The sequence below is a fragment of the Diadema setosum genome, chromosome 2 (genome assembly GCF_964275005.1).
Source record: "Diadema setosum chromosome 2, eeDiaSeto1, whole genome shotgun sequence".
NCBI lineage: Eukaryota > Metazoa > Echinodermata > Echinoidea > Diadematoida > Diadematidae > Diadema > Diadema setosum.
In genome coordinates, this window is record NC_092686.1 from 18,619,401 (window position 1) to 18,638,768 (window position 19,368).

The 19,368-nt window shown below is 37.8% G+C and overlaps 1 protein-coding gene across 1 annotated transcript in view; it reads right to left on the minus strand.

Annotated features, from left to right (window-relative positions):
• LOC140246213 (cytoplasmic FMR1-interacting protein 1-like) overlaps positions 1-19,368 on the minus strand; it is a 71,178-nt gene that overhangs the window by 4,498 nt on the left and 47,312 nt on the right. Inside the window, exons 11-23 of the mRNA XM_072325663.1 lie at positions 17,394-17,544; positions 15,478-15,637; positions 14,319-14,401; positions 13,418-13,491; positions 12,666-12,762; positions 9,400-9,476; positions 8,829-8,937; positions 7,979-8,101; positions 6,842-7,041; positions 6,345-6,432; positions 3,253-3,396; positions 1,962-2,055; positions 1,021-1,224 (exon numbers count right to left, since the gene is read on the minus strand). Of these exons, the coding sequence (XP_072181764.1) occupies positions 1,021-1,224; positions 1,962-2,055; positions 3,253-3,396; positions 6,345-6,432; positions 6,842-7,041; positions 7,979-8,101; positions 8,829-8,937; positions 9,400-9,476; positions 12,666-12,762; positions 13,418-13,491; positions 14,319-14,401; positions 15,478-15,637; positions 17,394-17,544 (1,604 nt within the window). The remainder of the gene's footprint in view (positions 1-1,020; positions 1,225-1,961; positions 2,056-3,252; positions 3,397-6,344; positions 6,433-6,841; positions 7,042-7,978; positions 8,102-8,828; positions 8,938-9,399; positions 9,477-12,665; positions 12,763-13,417; positions 13,492-14,318; positions 14,402-15,477; positions 15,638-17,393; positions 17,545-19,368) is intronic.

The following is a 19,368-nucleotide window of genomic DNA, read 5'->3' on the forward strand; positions in this document are numbered from 1 at the left end:
GTAACATCTAACTCAGTGTCATATGACACATTGCCCAGGGAGACACTGTTTGAAGCAGACTCATGCAAAGCTGCATCTACAATTCTCCAACTGAACTTTAAATGTAGCATATCCTTTATTCAACCTCTAAATTTAACAAAATATGATAACATGACATACACATCTTGAGAACATAAATAAATTTGGTACTGGAACATAAATGTATGATCATTGAAAGATGGATTTGTTATAGGGTTAAGGGTCATCAGATGCTGGGCTGAGGCAAAAGTTATAATACATATTCTAAGCATTAATTTGAACTGTTTATTGACAGTCCATCAAGCTTGGTTGAATGCAAAGCTATGACATGAATTTTTGGGTAGACATATAAGAGATCACAGGCCAAAGATCTCCTAAAATTCAGACAGCAGATAATTTTGTTGTCACTTGAACTAAAGTGTAATCATACTCTGCCAGAACCAAACATTTGTTGATATGACGAATAACCTTTCTAATCTGAGCCCCTTTAACCTGTTGAAGACAGTTTGATTTTGCTACAACACACATTTCCCCATATACGCTTGTCGGGACTCATCCTCAATGGGTTAACAATAACAGAAAAATTATTAATTAGTACTGAAATTCAAAATCATACAAGCTTCTTCAGGGAAATTGCTTTAAATACATAAACACTATGCTTGGTATGCGAGTGTCTGAGGATAAAGAATGTTAACTTCACAGATTAGTAAAATTATAGCATACCTGTTATCATGTCACTGAGTTTGATCAGGTCATGTAGAACACAGAAAAAAAAAATATGGCAGGTTACAGAACTCATACTGATACACTGGGAAAGGATACACTGTTATGGTCACATACACTGGCTAATAACATTTACACATTATTGGTGACCTAATTTGTAATTGCATTATTCAACATTAGTCAACTCAAACTGCAGCATAATATATAAATATATAAACCTGAACCACAAATTTTTCTTTGTCAGAGTGCAAGACATACGAGGTGATTTCAGGTACCTACTTGCACAATAGGGCTTAGGCAGGATCCTGAGGAAAGGTGATGCCTGGAATAGATCAAAGGCTTCTTCTACGTTCAGAATCTGGTCCAACAGGTGGAAGAAGATAATGGCATTTCCCACAGACTGGAAGCTGCACAAGCAGTGGGTGCGGAGGTCCCCATACTGGACTACATCTTGCACATGAGTGTAGTAGTACACCACGAGACCTTTATAGTTAGAAGGGACAAACTTTGTGTGACTTTGTGCTTTTCAAACCAAGATAAGTGTGAGACATTGTGGGACATTGAAATATCCTTAACTTTTACTTTAGGTACTAGAAGGTGTCATGAACAAACTGCTATCAAAAGTCAATTTTACTTATTAAAGGTAAAAAAACATGCAAGTTGCCTTGTTGCTATGGAAGTGTGCATTGACATTTTTCTTCATGCTTTGTGGAAAATTTGTTGCAAGGCAAAGATGCAAGATAAACAAATATGTGTACTTTCAGTGAAAATATGGCATGTGAGTGTAATGTGCGCATGGAATAATCAATGTTTATGAGCTATAAAAGATTACTAACAGACGTGCTAAAAGCACATGATCTTATGGATTAAAACACTGATGCATTTACAGCAGGATTTATGTAAAATCAGATATTTTTCACTTGCATTTATCAATGGAAATATTAATGAAAATATCATGAGGAATTCTTACTACTGGAATACATCACCTTACACTACATTTGCTTCATTTATCAGTCCCACAATTCCTTGGTATTATATGTTCAATTCTTAACCCATTAACCCGCTGAGGACGGACTGATTTTGCTTTAACATGCATTTCCCATAGACACCTGCCTGAGTATTCTCGGGACTCGTCTTCAACGGGTTAAAGACCTCCTCGTTCATGTTATGTCATGTTATTACAAGTATGTGTGTGAACAACTTGAATGCTAGAAGGATACCTTGTGTTCCATACTCTGTCTTTGGCAGCTTGCATTTGGCTGGCATCGCCTCTTGGAGTAACACCTTGACATATGGGACACACATGCTCTGAATCTAATTGGAGAAACAATTCAAAGGAACAATAATGCACGATTGACATACCACATTAGAACATACACAATGAGGAAATTGCATTTTGTGAATCAAGTAAATAATCAAAAGCATCAAAAATTGTGATTGATAATAGCACTCCATGAAAACTTGGAAGATTTGTTATGGCCAGGTATTAAAATGTGACATTTCTTGAGTGATAATCTCAGTTTGAATAGGGAAAAAAAATCCATTGACTTTCCTTATTCTCTAAAGTCATTTTCTTCAATAAAACTTGATGTATCTACCTCAAAATTTGTCACTTGCAAAAAGCAAATCTACTCTATACATGCAATATAAACAGGGACTTAAAACAGGGATTTAAACAGGGATTTTTTAGCAATAGTTGTAACTGTAGCAAGATAAACAGTGTTCAAAGACATGTAGTGTTCAAAGACATGTCTCGTTGCATGCCGTAACAAGATAAACAGTGTACAAGGACATATCTTGTCCATGAAGGATGCTGGGTATGAGAAATCAGGGGAGCATACGTGCATTTTGTACCAAATTAATACGGTCTGAATTGGCATGGTACTTCAGTACAACCAAGCATCTTCTTAACTGATTGCATCATTCTGCATTTAGCTAGCACCATACAGGTTATCATGCTGTTTTGGAGAAATTCAGTGAAGGACCACCTACATAAATTCTTGACTGTGTGCCTTTAGCAGTTTGCAGATTTCCAAGATGCACATTTTTCTGTCCGCTTTTCATAGGCAGCTTGTAAATTACATATTTGAATGTAGCCTGCTTCATGGGAAAATGTTTCAGTGACAGGGTTTTCAATTACTATAAATTCTCCAGTCACAAATTTCATAGGATCCCTACAATTAGTCTAGAACAGCGAGGATCATGCTCATTCATGGACAGGTAATATACCTGGTGTGCTCCTGTATAATGCAAACTGCCACTTTTGGAATCTCCTGATGAGGAAAAGCGCACCTTATACACAAGATTCTCAATATTATTTGTCAGCAGATCACATACACATTGATTCAGTGCCAACTGGGTCACTTATGTCATTCTGAATAGACTGAAGTAAACAAATGTGTCCAATTATAAAAATCAATGTACCATTCATGAACAGGTTAAACTAATTGAGCACTAACTTGGCCTATTTTATTTGCATATTAAAACTGAAGGTTGATGGACAGTACTTACCCATCCTTTGACAATTTTGAGAAGTTCCTCAATGACAACATGGAGCTGCTGATAGCCAAGCAGACGAACCATAATGCGGATGTGCTCTGTGCCAACATATCCCTGGTAGAGACCTGCTAACTGCCCATAAACTGAATTCAGGACCTATTATGAAATGAACATGAGAAGCATCAGCAATGCATGTCATTTAACAAGATTAATGTTCTGAGCTAGTATATTCATTTTTCTCTTTCATAATTGTGTATGAGTTTATGTGTGTTTGCGTTCACCCAGGCATCAGCAATGTATGTCTTAACAAGATTAATGTTCTGAGTTAGTTTCATTTTTCTCTTTCATAATTGTGTATGAGTTTATGTGTGTTTGCGTTCACCCAGGCATCAGCAATGTATGTCTTAACAAGATTAATGTTCTGAGTTAGTTTCATTTTTGTCTTTCATAATTGTGTATGAGTATATGTGTGTTTGTGTTCACCCAGGCATCAGCAATGTATGTCATTTAACAAGATTAATGTTCTGAGCTAGTGTATTTATTTTTGTCTTTCATAATTGTGTATGACTGTAAGTGTGATTGTGTTTACCCTGTACTAAAGAGCATCATGCATTTCGTTTGTTACTTTGTTTGTTCGTTCATTTTTATATTTTATCATTATTATTATTATCATTATCATTATCATTTTACTTTTTTACAACCATACTTTGCTTTTATCTCTTACTGCCTACACTGCACACTTTGTCGGCTCATATTTTTGCAACCCTAATCCACTTCTTTTACATGGCTCAATGTGCCTGGCTGATGCAAGTTTGATGACTATTGCGAATCATATGGGATTGGTATCATTCTCATTCAGTTTTCAGTATTATTGTACAACAGACTTATTCATCAGCTGGGTGACAATAGGCTTAATGGTGCACCACATATTCTTTCTTGGTATGTAGTATGTGGTGCTGAAAAAGGCCTACACATTTTACAGGACGTTTCGGCAAAGCATGCTCTTGCCATTTTCAAGAGAAAATACGGATGTTAGGAACACGCACATACTATTAAAAGTATGTCACATTCCTTTATAAGGAAAAATCAGAACTGAGTGCATGTTATATGTTCAATAACTTTCCACCTGCCTTTCCACAAGTAGCACAGGCAATTCAAATTCATGAAATTCTTACGTCGAGATGTTTTCATTGCAACTGATTGACAATTGTCCTACATCGACGTAAATGAGCACTGAATTGATCAGTGTCTTTAGTAGCAACGCATCTTTTTAGTAGCAACTAGTTCGTAGCTGTAACATTTATCCAATTACACATACTGTCGTACATGCTTTGAATTCTCGCTATCGCCAATGACGTAAAAAGTACCCGGATGTGGCTTTTTCATCAAGATTTAGTGCACTCGGTAGCAAGGGCACTTCCGGCGCGGAGCATAATTTGCACAACGCTAGCGTGCGTGTACGTGTACCTTACCTATAGCGCCACGCCGACCACGGATACTAGTACAGTAGGCGGCTGTACCGCCCGAGCCAGCGAGTGGCCTGGCCTGTCATACTCGTACACTGTAGTCGGGTCCCGCCGGCGGCCGGCGCCTTGCATTAGCATGCATCACTGCACGCAGCGCATAAGCTAACACATACCGGTACAGCGTACTGCTTGATCATGCGATCGATGTGCACATCAGTTATCTCTGCATACGCTGAAAATATGCTGGAAAATATTCACCCACCTGGATATCGTCATAGAATGCCCATCTTTTTTTCATTTGTTCTCTGTCGAAATGTCGCGAACACAATCGGGAACGAACAGTGATCTCGTACTTATCCTGTCTCCGAAGCAACTTCTCCCAAGTAAGTACAGTACGTACAATGTACGCAGGCACTAGGCCTACTACCTAGTGCTATGCTACTACACTGTACCACTACTAGTAAGTCGCACGTGCATGTACTGCGCTGTGGAGTCACCCGCAAACTTCACCCACGCGGCCACGTCACGTCTCGCATGCCAGTAAGGGTCCTGTTTCTGCAGATTTTTTTTTATTTATTGTCGTGCGAACAACACATGGCAGCTTCGCAGCAACAACCAATAGTCGTATTAACAGCAATTTCTTAAGAATGGAGAAATTTCAAATCATATTAAAGCTGTAATTCAAGTCGAGAAAACAGGAAGTACACGTAGAATACGGTCGGTTGTGTGTGTAAATAGCATCTAGTCACGTATCACGCGCGTACGAACGGAAGTGATTTTGCTACCGGACTATCCCATAATGCACCGTAAATGACGTTTAAATCAACATCCGGGTACTTTTTACGTCATTGGCGATAGCGAGAATTGATTGTAAGCGCTTTGGGCCTTGTGGGAAAAGCGCACTATAAATAATAGTAATAATAATAATAATAGTAATAATAGCAGCCATGATAAAAAAATCATGGGTGTACATACTCACGCAGGATTCAAACCTACGACCTCCTGATCTCCAGACAGGTGTCATCTCCACTTGACCACCGAGCTTCCGCCCGACAGCAAGGAAAGGAGAACCAACACTTGCTGCCAGGCAGAAGCTCAGTGGTCAAATGGAAATGACGCCTGTTCGAAGATCAGGAGGTCGTAGGTTCGAATCCTGCTTGAGTATGTACACCCATGATTTTTTATCATGGCTACTACTAAAGACACTGATCAATTCAGTGCTTATTTACGTCGATGTAGGACAACTGTCAATCAGTTGCAATAGCACAGGCAAGTTATACGCTGGCAATCTACACCCCATACCCATAGTGACCATGACTAACAACACCAATACAGGCAAGTTATCATTCTGATATCTGTGACTGCACAGACAAAAACTTTCCTTGTAATTGAGTGAGAGCCACTTCTGAAAACCATATAAGTTGTTATTTTTGCATACAGTTATTTCTGCGAATGAGGTCATGGGCATTTTCGTGAGATGTTGTTTTCACGAATTGACACCAAGTGCATGGCAACATTATTGCACTTTATTAAATTTGCAGTCCAACAGTGATTTGTGAAATTTGTGAAATAAACAGCTTATACAGCACTTCTTTTGATGAATCAGACACTGTAAACTATAAAGTACAAGATGCTCACCTTACTACCAAAGTAGTAAGCAGGCTGGGCAGTGGCAGGTTTGTCCTTGGCCGTATCCTCTACAAACATAAGCTTGGTGCGAACAAACCTAACAAAGAAAAACACACACTCAAACAATTCCTTTTCTTTGGTATTTAAATATGTAACATATAAGTCATTGCAGTATTTGACACAATGAAAAATTAAACACTTTGTATCACATGATTATTCCATGATTTAGAGGTGCTTTTAAATCATCAGGCTGTACACATGAAACTCATCATTACAAATCAATCTTCCCCCTAAATATGTTAGTACCTTCATCTTATGAATCGACAGTCATGTTTCTATGCCTCTTCCTCTTCCTCCTTCAAATGAGGTGGTGATGACTACTCTGAAAATTAATTGTCCACTTTCAGGTCTGCATCCATGTACAGCATGTCTCCCTTTAAAGGGACCAAATGACTAGCACAGTAAATCTTCTCTTCATTTCAATGAATCAATAGTCATAGTCATACCTCTGTGTGGTTCCATTGTAGCAGTATTTTGGTAGAACCTCACTGCTCAGGTCTAGGGCTAGATTAAGGGCAATGGTTCCACATGGCCCACCTACATTGCTGTCTGCTTCACTGACAAGAGACTGGAAAGTTGGAAGGACAATGTATGCACTCAGCATGCTGTGGGCAAGTTGGTTGATCTGGAACAAGCAGTCCAACTCCTGTATAAAAAGGGCAGGGATCAAAGAAGTAAATAAGGCTGGTCTTTCAGCAACAAATTATTGGTGCCAAGGCTTTGAAGATGAAAAGGTTCAAAATAAACTCTGGATAAGAAAAGGCTTTAAAAATGGAAGGATTCACAAAAGAGATAAAGATGAAAATGAGAGGTTAAACAAAAAGGCAAAGTGAATATTTGGATTACCAAAGAAAATTCTTCAGATTTCAAAGGCAAATAAAGCAAGCTATAAGAATGGAGGGTTATCAGAAATGCATGGAAGGGTTAACATACACACAAACACTCACACTCACACACAATAAGTTCTGAGAATTGAATAGTAAAAATAAAAAGGCTCCAGGAATGGGATTACATGACAAGAAGCACTGCCGCATGGAGATTTGAACAGGCCATATTCATACAACCTATTTTCCCATATCTCAATGCTTTCACACAGAAAACTCAAGTGAAATGCAGTGCAAAATGATATTTAGGCCTATTCCCCATTTTTGCCCTGTATCAGACTTCCATCTTTGCATAGTGTGCATAAATATGAATAAGGACGGGTGTACCATTTTGGCACACCATATAAATTCTTGCATTTGTTGATACTAGAGCAATTGCGGCACTTTTGACAAAGAAACAATGTGTGGGACTGCCAGCAGTACGTAACCATGTGATTTGACACAGTGGTAAACAAAGTTCAATGTCAGAATTCCAAATTAAGGCTTGACATCTATAAATTTCTTTAAACTACAAGTCTAATACTGCAGGTGTGTGAATATTAAATTACTCCAGGTACCGTTTGATGATTTGTTAATTAAAGTTCCTATGCAGCTTTGTTTTAATTTTCTTATTGGGGGAATATCTCAGTAATTTCAGTTGTTCTCATCCGTCGACAACCCACATATGACATGGAGGAAGAGACTAGTTACAGCACTCACAATAAGGCCCTCATTGATGCCATGACCTTCAAACCTAGCAATGGCCAGCTGAAGACTGGTGGTGATGGACTGGACGATGCGCTGAGATAGCAGCTTGCTCATGTCAACTGACCGACCAAGGATCTATGACCAAAGTGAAACAGATTGCTTTTAATAGCTGAGGGTGAAATATGAAATATATGCACAAGCTGGTCTCACATTTCACATCCATGCAATGCAGACATTGCCACACACTTTTCAGCTATCACACTGTGCTTGAAGGTCACAAGAAATTTTAACAAAATACACAATATTTGGAAGCACTTAATATGTAATGTGTATAACAACTCAATGGCATTTTTGACACTAAAGACAAATGTGGATTACTATAAAATATAACCTGACAGCAAGGTGACCAAGATGACCAATGACATGTACTGACATTCATTACTTTGAAATTTGTCTCCTTTTAGTGAACCATAGATCGTAATGTTGTCTTTACTTTGAAATGTAATTAGATAAGCTCATCTTCATCTAGAGGAAATTCTCAGGCCAGGTATGATAAAACATTGTCAATATGTATTCTTGGAAATATAAATTAAGTGAGAATGATGGGAAATAAAATGTACATCAATGTGAACAATATATTGCTTCTTTTCACAACAGAGGTGTAACATGAAGGATGGCTAGAAAGACAACAAGAAAAATGATTCTCCTTGTTACCCAACACGATTAAGAGATAAGTACCACTGAAATTTGTTTAGTCTTTACATGTGGATCGAATGCATACATGTCCATGCTATTCATGGGAGAGTATTCAAACCAACTCTTCCACAGTATAGATGGCAGAAGGCCTCCTCAAGATACTTACTTGGACATGACGTTGCCTAAGAATGGTCTCGTATCTGTTGGCAGGCTGACATGGAATGTAAATGTGGTGCTTCTTACATTCTTTGCGGAACCTCTTGTCCAGCAGCATGCTGAAAAAAGATAGTGAGGGACACTACTGTCACCTTCTACACGTAGCTATTTTAAAATGTTTTGTCTTACTTGATTGTTGCCTTTGATAGACACAAATAATGTTGTCTTCACTTTAATAAGAGAGGAATAATCACAGGCTTGAAAGAAAAACAAATATAACTTGTACATCAGGTTACAGCACAATGAATGTGTATCTACCAGATCAAACTTGCGCAGTCTTGATGCAAACTAAATCATGCAATTTACACATTTACAGAGCTTGTTCTGGTGCAATCAACGCATGCAACACCTCTGACGGAAAACAAGTCCCATTCCTGATAGCTTTGTATCTATCAGTACCAATAGAGACTGCATCAACTCTTCTGTCTCCACTTGCCTTGAAATTAATCACACATCACATATCATTATACATTATTAAGAGCGGTTGTGACATGTCTGATGAATGGTATAAAAAGATGTACCTTCCAGCTAGTTCCTTGTAGTAGGCAAAGATCATCTCTGCAAGTTTGTAGACCAACTGATCAAAGCACAGGTTGACCTGGATATAAGAACACATTCTTATGATAAATTACATACAGAATAGAAACCACTGCTTCACTCCTTTCCAAAATATGATTCATGAGTCTTGTGATGTTTTTCCTAGCTTGACAGAACATTCAAAAGCTCTGAACACATAAATTGAAACACTGCACACTATTAAATTTCTGGCTAATTAATCAGCAACTAATACCCTACAAACACCTGACTGATATCACAACTCATACTAGTATATCATACTCATCAAATGTATCGACACAAATGTGCTTCATATTGTTATTACTGTGCCAGCCCTGTATTTTTTATGCCTCCGCCACGAAGTGGTGCCGGAGGCATTATGTTTTCGGGTCGTCCGTCCGTCCGTACGTCCGTCCATCCGCTTTCGTTTACGCGATAACTTGAGTAATATTAAATGGAATTTTACCAAACTTGGTCCAAGTATGAAGTGTGATGGGGCAATTACTTGATTAGATTTTGGGTGAAATCGGCCAAAGGCCAAAGGTCAAAGGTCAAGGTCAAATCATGAAATTGTATCTGTTTACGCGATAACTCAAGACTGGATCAAGCAAATTTCACCAAACTTTGTCGGAGGATGATGTATGGTGGGACAATTACTTGACTAATTTTTGAGTGAAATCGGACAGAGGTCAAAGGTCAAAGATCAAGGTCAAATCCTGAAATTTATCTGTTTACGTGATAACTCAAAACTGGATGAAGCAGCTTTCACCAAACTTGGTCAAGGATGATGTATGATGGGGCAATTAGTTGAATAGATTTTAGTGACATTGGCAAGAGGTCAAAGGTCAAGGTCAAATGCTAAAAATGTTGCTATTTTCCCCATATCCATGTAATGCCCGAAGGTATTTTCTTGAAACTTAGTGTAGACATGTACTACTGCATAAAGATTCTCCAGAGAGAGTTTCATGTCTTAAGATCGAAGGTCAAAAGGTCAAAGGTTAGGTGAAAATGTTACAATTTCACTTTTCTCGCAAATGGTTCAATGTATCTTCATGGAACTTGGTGCATACGCATGTACTGACTGGCAGGGATTATCTAGGGAATTTAGGGATCATGGGTCAATAGTCAGGGGTCAAAGGTCAAGGTCAACTCTTCAAAATTTTACTATTTCCCTCATTTACTAGTACATGCAATGCTTGCATTTATTACTCTTAAAACTTTATATACATGTATTACCTAATGGAGATTCTCTCGGAAATTTCCCGCCAGAAGGTCAAAGGTCAAAGGTTAAGGGTCAAGGCCAGGTTTAAATGCAAAAAAAATAATCTATTTTATATTGTTATTACACTCTTTCTTCATACCTTGAAAATTACTCAATGCATAAACTTATAAAAGGGTCAGTCAGAAGTCAAGTAAAAATCTTCAATTCCCAAATACATGTACCTGCACTCAATAGACAATTATAGCAATTTTTTTTTACCTAGTTCAAGGAAGGTGAACATTCAAGATATTTCTGACAAACCTGTCATTTCAATGCTTTGCCAGTTATGTGAAACTGTCATCACACATTGTGAAGACATTGCACTATACACCTATTGGGCAAATCATGCATTATGGCGGAGGCATCAGTCGCCATAGCGACATTTCTATTTTTTTTTTTAAATTCTTATCCACATCATTCCCACATTTAAATTCAAACACTGTTATGAACATGGAAGTATTTGTTTGTTTGTTTGTTTTTTCCCCAGAAACATGTCACTACTGTATCATAAACTGACCTATTGTGTTCAAATACCTAGTCTTTTGATTGCTTCACTAAATCTACTACTCTTTAAAGATTATTTTAAAATACAAAAGTTATGTTAATATAGTTTCATAACAAAAGTTATAATCTTTGAACATTTTTGTGGGAGGCTTTAACTCCTAATGTATCAGGCCCAAAACCCCTAACGTGCCAGAGGTTTTTACCTAACGCCAGAACGTTTCAAAACTGGACTGACAGTGAAATTTAAAACCGCCATATCTCTGAAACTATTGACTGTTTTGAATTGAGTTCTACACAACATATATCAAGAAATTATCGTTCTTCCATATCATGCAGTCAGTTTGCCATAATATCTATCTGAACCTGAAATATTGTAGAAATAATTGATACATCAAAAAAAATATTAGAAATTTTTTGCATTGAAGAAAAAAAGAGTCAATCGTGTTTTTTCTTCAATAGAATGCTCCCTTGACTCTGTGAGAAAGTTTTAGAGCAACATCTCCTCTTTCAAATGATAACAAAATTGCCTTCTAGAATTGTATGATTCCAAAGATACTAGCAATTTATTTTTTCTTAGCAATTTCTCTTTCTGCCTCAGTAATTCATTCCCAAATCTGAGTCCTTTAGTCCCAGATCCTGTATTTCAAACTAAAGTAATTGTCCCGGGCCCTGGGAGAGTGTCTTTTGTCTACTTGAGAAGGAAGAAGCTACTAATCCTTCTTTTGTCTAAGCGGACTGCGGGTGGGGGGAGGGGGGGGGGGGTACTCTATTGAAATCGGCAGGCCTTTGTCCGCGCGCAATTCCTATGCTAGCGTGGGGACGATTAGTGACGTTCACCAAAACAAAAGGATGAAAAACTTGACCGACGAACGAAAGCTGACCCTCTTTGAGGGACAAAATCAAAGCAGCTTCCGGCAGGACAGCAGCCAAGCGGAACAATGCGAGTGGAACCGTACAGACAATACACGCAGATTCAATAGCATACACACGCGTGGTTTACCAATGAGACTTTTGATCCACACACATCTCGCAGAGGGTGCGCTCGCTGCGGATTTTCCCGACACGAAAAAAATACATGTAGCTGAAAAATCATGTACTTACTCAAAATTTTCCAATGTAAGCATTCTCATATTTTTAGTGGAAAAGATGGCTATGCTAATCAGCTACCAGTACATATCATAGGCAGTTTCTTTGTGTAACACATTACGGTACCGCAAGAACTTAAATGATCAATGCTTTTCTCGCTCTTCTTATTCACCGATCGGCGACCATGGCACGTTAAGAGTTAGATAAAGTCAGATAAATAACACACAAATCAGTGGAAATCTTTGATGACATTAAAATTAGGAAATTGATATTTGGCAAATTTTCTAGGCTTTGGTGTTGGCAAGTCATATCTGAGTCTAAAAAAAGAGGGAAAAAGTATAAATGTGAAAAATTGAAATAATTACGTATATATATATGTACCTCAGCCTCTATCTCATCATATAGGAACTGTTTTTTGAAGACAGATAGAGCATACTGGGCACTGTCATTGTAGAGATCCAGGGGGAAGAACACATATCTGCAAAAGCATTTGAGGAAAAAAAGATAAAGAAGGGTAGAATCATATATATTTGAAATATGATTTGTTGCCTATGGTTGAATGGTGTCCAACCAAACTAAGACACTGGAGAGTTTGGAATCACACTGCAATTCACAAGATTAGAAACAAGACTGGACAAGAAAGCACAAGACAGTCAAGCAACATTTGCAATTCTTTGTTTAACCTTATTCTTTCTTCTTATTAGCCTTTAATCATCTTTAATTCTATTTTCCATTCTTCTTCAATTAACATAATTTCCATTCTTTATGTTTGTGGTAATGCTGCTTAGTTCAGATCAATACAGAATTTGTTTCTACATCATCACTTTCTCGAAGTTTATCAAACACCAAAAGAAAACAATGAATGACATAACAATACAATAAAAATAATATCATTATAGTAATTCACTGAATAAGATAAGACATACAAGTGAACATGCAGGGGAAAGGAGAATAAGACATAGAATAGAAAAATAAACTAATGATGTGAGGGCTTTCATGAGCTATTTACACAGGAGCTTTGAACATAAGACACTGCATGGTTGATTTTAAACATAAAGATAAGGGGATAAATGATTTACTCACAGTATGCATACTATGTATATATGAGTGCCAGTCTCTTAAAATAAACTTACTCCATAAGTCCTGGTTCCTTAGCTGTCAAGATCTCATCTGTCAGGATCCATGGAATTGACATCTCAATGGGAAACTGATATATAGACAAGTAAAGACAAAAATAGAAAATTGACTGCACACCAACAATTGCCATGTTTTGCGGGCATTACCACTGATTCCCACTGTAAAGCTTGCAAAATTATCTAACCAGAATATAAATATGTAGTTGTGCATCTAATGAATCATGCAAACCTCCTTGGTGCTGAAGTAGTACATGTACAGTTGTACCAGTAATTTTGAGATGGTGGGGGGGGGGGGGAATAGATGGGGTAACATGTCTTCACTTTGACATCTGAGCAACTTGAGGCAACTTGGATGAGATTGTGCTTGGTTTAGTTTGAATGTTTTGAAATTCATAAAAAAAGGGGTGAAATTAACCCTGGAGTTGGCTATTACTTTGCTAGAACACAATGTGGGAGAGCCTGTTGTGAGGATCTTTAAGTAGAGAAGCTTGTCTACATATTTTGTCCTCAAAGCATTAACACTGGGTAAAGGACACACTAGGAACATGCTGCACTTATTTTGCCTGCTTATATGACACCTTGTTGACATGTACATTTACCAGCATCTATTATGAAATACCCTTACCTCGTAAACTAATACATTGCTTTGTCTTAGCTGTATCAGCACATATAACTTTTATTTGAGAAGTGAATCCAAAGGCATACAAAAGGAAATACATGTTTTAACAAGCATAACTTTCAGTGAGTTTCAGACTAATCATACTTTGCTTAAATATGAAATCTTATGACACAACTTCTCACAATTTTCTCTCACATGTTCTGCATATTTGTTTACCTGAATGGCTGATATTGCTCCATGCAGTAGGCCTACATTATATCGAAAAAGAAAAAGAAATACCTGAATGTGCTTTCCCATAGTCATCTCAAGGTAGAATTCCCTGTACCAGAGCTGTGACAGATCACCACACTTGCGGATTGTATCTGCAACAAAGCAACACAGCTATCATGAAAATATATCAAATACAAATTATGTTAAGCCACTTTCATGAGATTCTCAGATTGATTATTCCTTGCAGCTTTTGAGGGTACCTACACTTTTTTCCTTCAATAGGTTGTATTTTCTCTTTAACATACGATGGGATGAAAACTGTAAACTTGAATGGTGAAATTGTCACACTGACTGCAATTGCAGCCAATCATAAAGAAGAAAGAAATTTCGGGCATACAACCTGCTCTTTCTAGTTACCCACTGTATATTGCATTATATTCAATCTTTTGTTGCTTCTCTCACTGTGTACCTGATTCTCTGCCCACAATAATTGTTTTGATGAGACATCCTTGATTGCACACGCTGGTTTACTAAAGGTACTGGGTACTTGGGATGATAGGCCATTCATGCATGCAGAACAGTTGTTTTGGAGCTGACTTTCCCTAGACTTTGTATTACACTTCATCTGTTGAATATTTCAAGAACAGGGTGAAGGCATACATGCATTCGCTTGATCTTGCTGTTCCATCAATGTGTAAAATGCTTTGTCTCTTCACTTTTTCACGAGCTGATGGAAGATTGTGTGACACAGATTGTCACCATCATTCTTATCGCCACTATAATGACAAAGTTAATAATCACTACAGTAATAATGAAGTACCAATGAGTTATCATTATCATCATTACTACTAACTACTACAATGGCTACCAGTACTACTACTTCTGCTACTGCTACCACTAATGCTACCATTACCATTACTACTACTACTACAGCTGCTACTACTACTACTACTACCAACGGCGGCGGCGACGACGACTATTACCACTACTACCACCACTACTACTACTACTACTACAACCACTACTACTATAACTACCACTACCACCATACTACTACTAGTACTGCTGTCATTTAAAGTGCAGTATGGAGGTAATTTATAATCAGTACCCAGATTATTGGAATTTTCATCATGGAAACATTCATTTTCACTTCAATTATCATTTCATTACAACATAGTACATTCCAGCCAGTGATACTGTTCTTGCAGTACCTCAAAATTCTACTTGCCTGGCAGGTTGACCATGTGGAGGTAGAAAAAGGACCGCCTGAGGAATTCCTCAAAGGGTTCAACAGGGCACAGACCCTGCAGCTCATGCCTCATGGTCTTCTTGCCTGAACCTCCCTTGTCTGCAACAAGAGACTCTAGCATGGTTCGTACCATATACAACTGTTGGCAGAGAAATGGACAAGAGAAAAATAATCATGAAATAATTGAATGTAATAACAGAAACATTTTTTTTTTTTCATCAGAAAGTGAACAGGTAAAGGGCCTCACATGCCACAGCTTGATGCTCAGCTGAGCTTCAAGATTCTGGTAAACTCTGGCTTGATGTTACCTCCCTTAGTTGACTATTGATGATAATCAGTTATGTGAGGTAAATAAATTGTAACGACCTACTAACTCAAAATTTCAGAAAAAGAAAAAAAAAAAAAACCCATATAGACCTTTAACAAGAAGATGCAAATGTATAAAGTTCATGAACAATGCAATATGGACAACTTACAACATTCAGACAATGATCGCAACAGCTTAATTGAACCTTGGCTCATGCATCCATCCCCTATGACCAATAAAGCCTTACACTTTTAAAAGCAAAACATAGTTTCCATATGACAGTAGAAACTGCTGATTTTTCTGATGTGTGAAATAATGCTGTGATAACACAACTTCAGATTGGTAATGATGAACTGTGAAATATTACCTAAAAAGGTATGCTGGAAGTAATGCAATCTCAGAGCACACCCAATTGTGGTCGATATGTGTTGTTTTATATTAGATTACTTGATTACAATATATCCGGCCATAGCAGTATCCACTACACACAAGAGTGTATGCAGCTTGTTATTGTGTGTGATTACTGCTGGGGCATGATCAGATCATCACATACTAGTAATGTTCTACGTACCTGCAACTGCAGAAGGAGGGGGCTTAAGGAATAAAAGTCACGTACACTGATTTTTATTATTTGAAGTTTGATCATAAAATACTCCAAAACAACTCATTATAATGGCAAATCCCATCAGTCAGACAAGTTTCTTGGTACAGCCTTTCTAGGTATTGCAAGTAAATTCCAGATGGTGGAAGATGAATTTTGAGCCCTTCTGAGAACTACGTTTTAGCTTTAAATGTGTTTATGTTGTCATTGTCATATTCACACATATGCATGTCTGTACACCGCATGAGAGATTCATTTTGTATGCATTAGCCATCTGTATGATCAAAGCTAGTCTATGCCTCTCAACCAATCCATCAATGGAGCTGGTTTCAAATGAGCAATCTGGACAAAATGTCTTACTCAAAGACAAGGGAAATGTAAGGAAAATATTCACATGACAAAAAAGGTTCAATACATGTTATGCCTTGTCCACAGCTGGAAACTACCTACAAGCAGCCAACTCTTTTTCTATACCTTCCCACACACAATTGATATGTAATTCTCATGTAACTGCTGCATGGGATCTAAAATTCATGCTCCAATGTAATTTGCTACATGTCACGTGGCATTTTCTCAACTACATGTGCAGTATTTACATGTTCTTAATATGAACTTGGGTTGGACTCACTCTGCTGGTTGAGATAAGATTGTTAATTTATCTACATGTTCCTGTTTCAATCTGCTATGCCTGTTTTTTTCTGTATCATGAGAACAAGATGTTATGTTCATAATGCCTCTACAGTTTGGGTTGTCATAAACATGTCTGCTCAAAAGTCAAGAGATTGATCAGGCATAATAAATTAATGTTCACACCCTTCTTCTAAGACTGCACAGATAATATCCTGGATGCATCAACTCTACAAACTGCTTTTGCTGGTCTCATGTCTACATTTCACACTGATAATGATGAAAAAGAAAAAGAAAAAGAAAATCAAAATTATCTTTCACATTTCCTTTCACTCAAGCCACTCAAATGGTTGACATTACTTGAGTAGTGGAAGGTGCAACAGCTCTTCTAGGGACTGCTTCTGGTGTATAGCCCCCCTTTGGGTCCTTGTCACCCTTCAGGACAGGGTCATCTGTGGGTGCATTCCCCTTCAACCAGTCACAGCAGCTCTCTCGTACCCCTCGAATAATGCTGAACAAGAGAATGATAATTAAAAGAGTAAATATGAGATTTTCATTGGAAAAATTGTGTTTTATGTTCAAAACATGATCCCACTCATGTACACATAAACATGCCAAACAGACAGCAACCATCATAATTGTTGAATAACATCTACGTACATTGGCACAGAAATAACAATTACAAATCAAAAAAGAGAAAAACTACAAAAGCACTCTGAGAGCGCAGACCTCCGCCAAGCAGTTACTTTCCACCAATGATCTTGCTCTTCCCAAAGAGATTTTTCTCCTCTCCACCTCTGGGGAAAAGCTCTTTGGGCACTTCAATAGCTCAGTGATTTCCACCCATGGGTATACATGCTGAAAAATCGCCCGATTTCCCAATACAGAAGCCTTTGTTACGTCACAAACCTTCAGCTGCACGGTGCGTGCCTCGCCCTAGCAGAAACTACAGCACACACTTTAGTGCGCGTTTCAAAACCTCAAAAATGCGCAGCTTGAACTCCCAAGTTCATTGACCCTACCTGTCAAAATATCAAAAATCCTTCATAAAATCCCCCAAATTCTTGGATCACTACCTAAATTCAATCATTTATTGCTTGTGTCATTCTCAACCTTTCCCGCAAGTTTCATCAAAATCCGTTAACTACTTTTTGAGTTATTTTGCACAGGGACAAAGAAACAAAGAAACAAAGAAACAAACCAACAATAACGAAAACATAACCTCCTCCCTTGGCGGAGGTAATAATGCAGTGGGGCATTACTCGTTTCTTTCAACTGCAGGAAGTGGCAGTGTAGGCTCTATAGATATCATTACATTATGATAGAATCCGAGGACATCTTGTCCTTTTCAATCTCTCTACGATGGAACCATAATATCAAAGTCCGACAGGAAAGTTAATACTACCATTTAACTTTGTGACAATAGATTCCATATCATGAGTGCAATTTTCTGACACCTTGTTTTGGTGGTATGTCAGTATAATTATGTCCCTCTGCGCCTCAGAATAGGCTACTAGATCGAAGGCACATTACAAATGCTGTATTTATTATTATTATTACTATTATTATTATGTATGGAAACCAGTCTGTCGTAAATGGTTGTTTGTATGAAAATTAGTCTGTTAAAAATGACAATAAGTAGCAATGGAGACCTTTGCCTCAAACCAGAGATGGCTTTGCATGCACAAAATGATAGCACAGCATTGTCATCAACAGTGTGGGATAGACTGATAGACTGGCATTCTATACCACCCTTGGTAGGTACACAGAATGTATTTGCATATTGACTGGATAAACACTGAATTAGATGTTGAATATCAAAACACAAAAGAAAAGAATAATATCATTACTTACAATGTAAGCAGTCTAATCTTTTTGTTCCATTTAACTGGTTTTGTTTACAACATCCAGATTCCATATCGATTTTGTTGTCAAGAAGCCCACATAAAAATGAGGGAGCTTTTGCAGAGCCTACAAAAGCAGAAAACTTTATGCAGTGAGATCTTCTCGACAATGTCACTGCACAATGATATTGTGTCCAATACAGGGATGCCAGATGAGGTATTTGTTCTGACAGTTCACCCAATACCATTGACTAGAGCAATTTGACAGCAGTGCCCAGTCAAATGGGAAGCCTCCATTGTCTCACGCAGTACTTGCTATGTATGACCCTTTATCTACAGTTTGATGACATTCATCAATCTTGACCACCCAAAACCCCACATTTTTATTTTTTATTTTTGTTTTTGTTTTTAAGGTATTGTGGAGATCTGGGACAGATGAACAGACATAACTAAAACATAGTACCTCTGTCACCCTTCACGACAGAGGTATA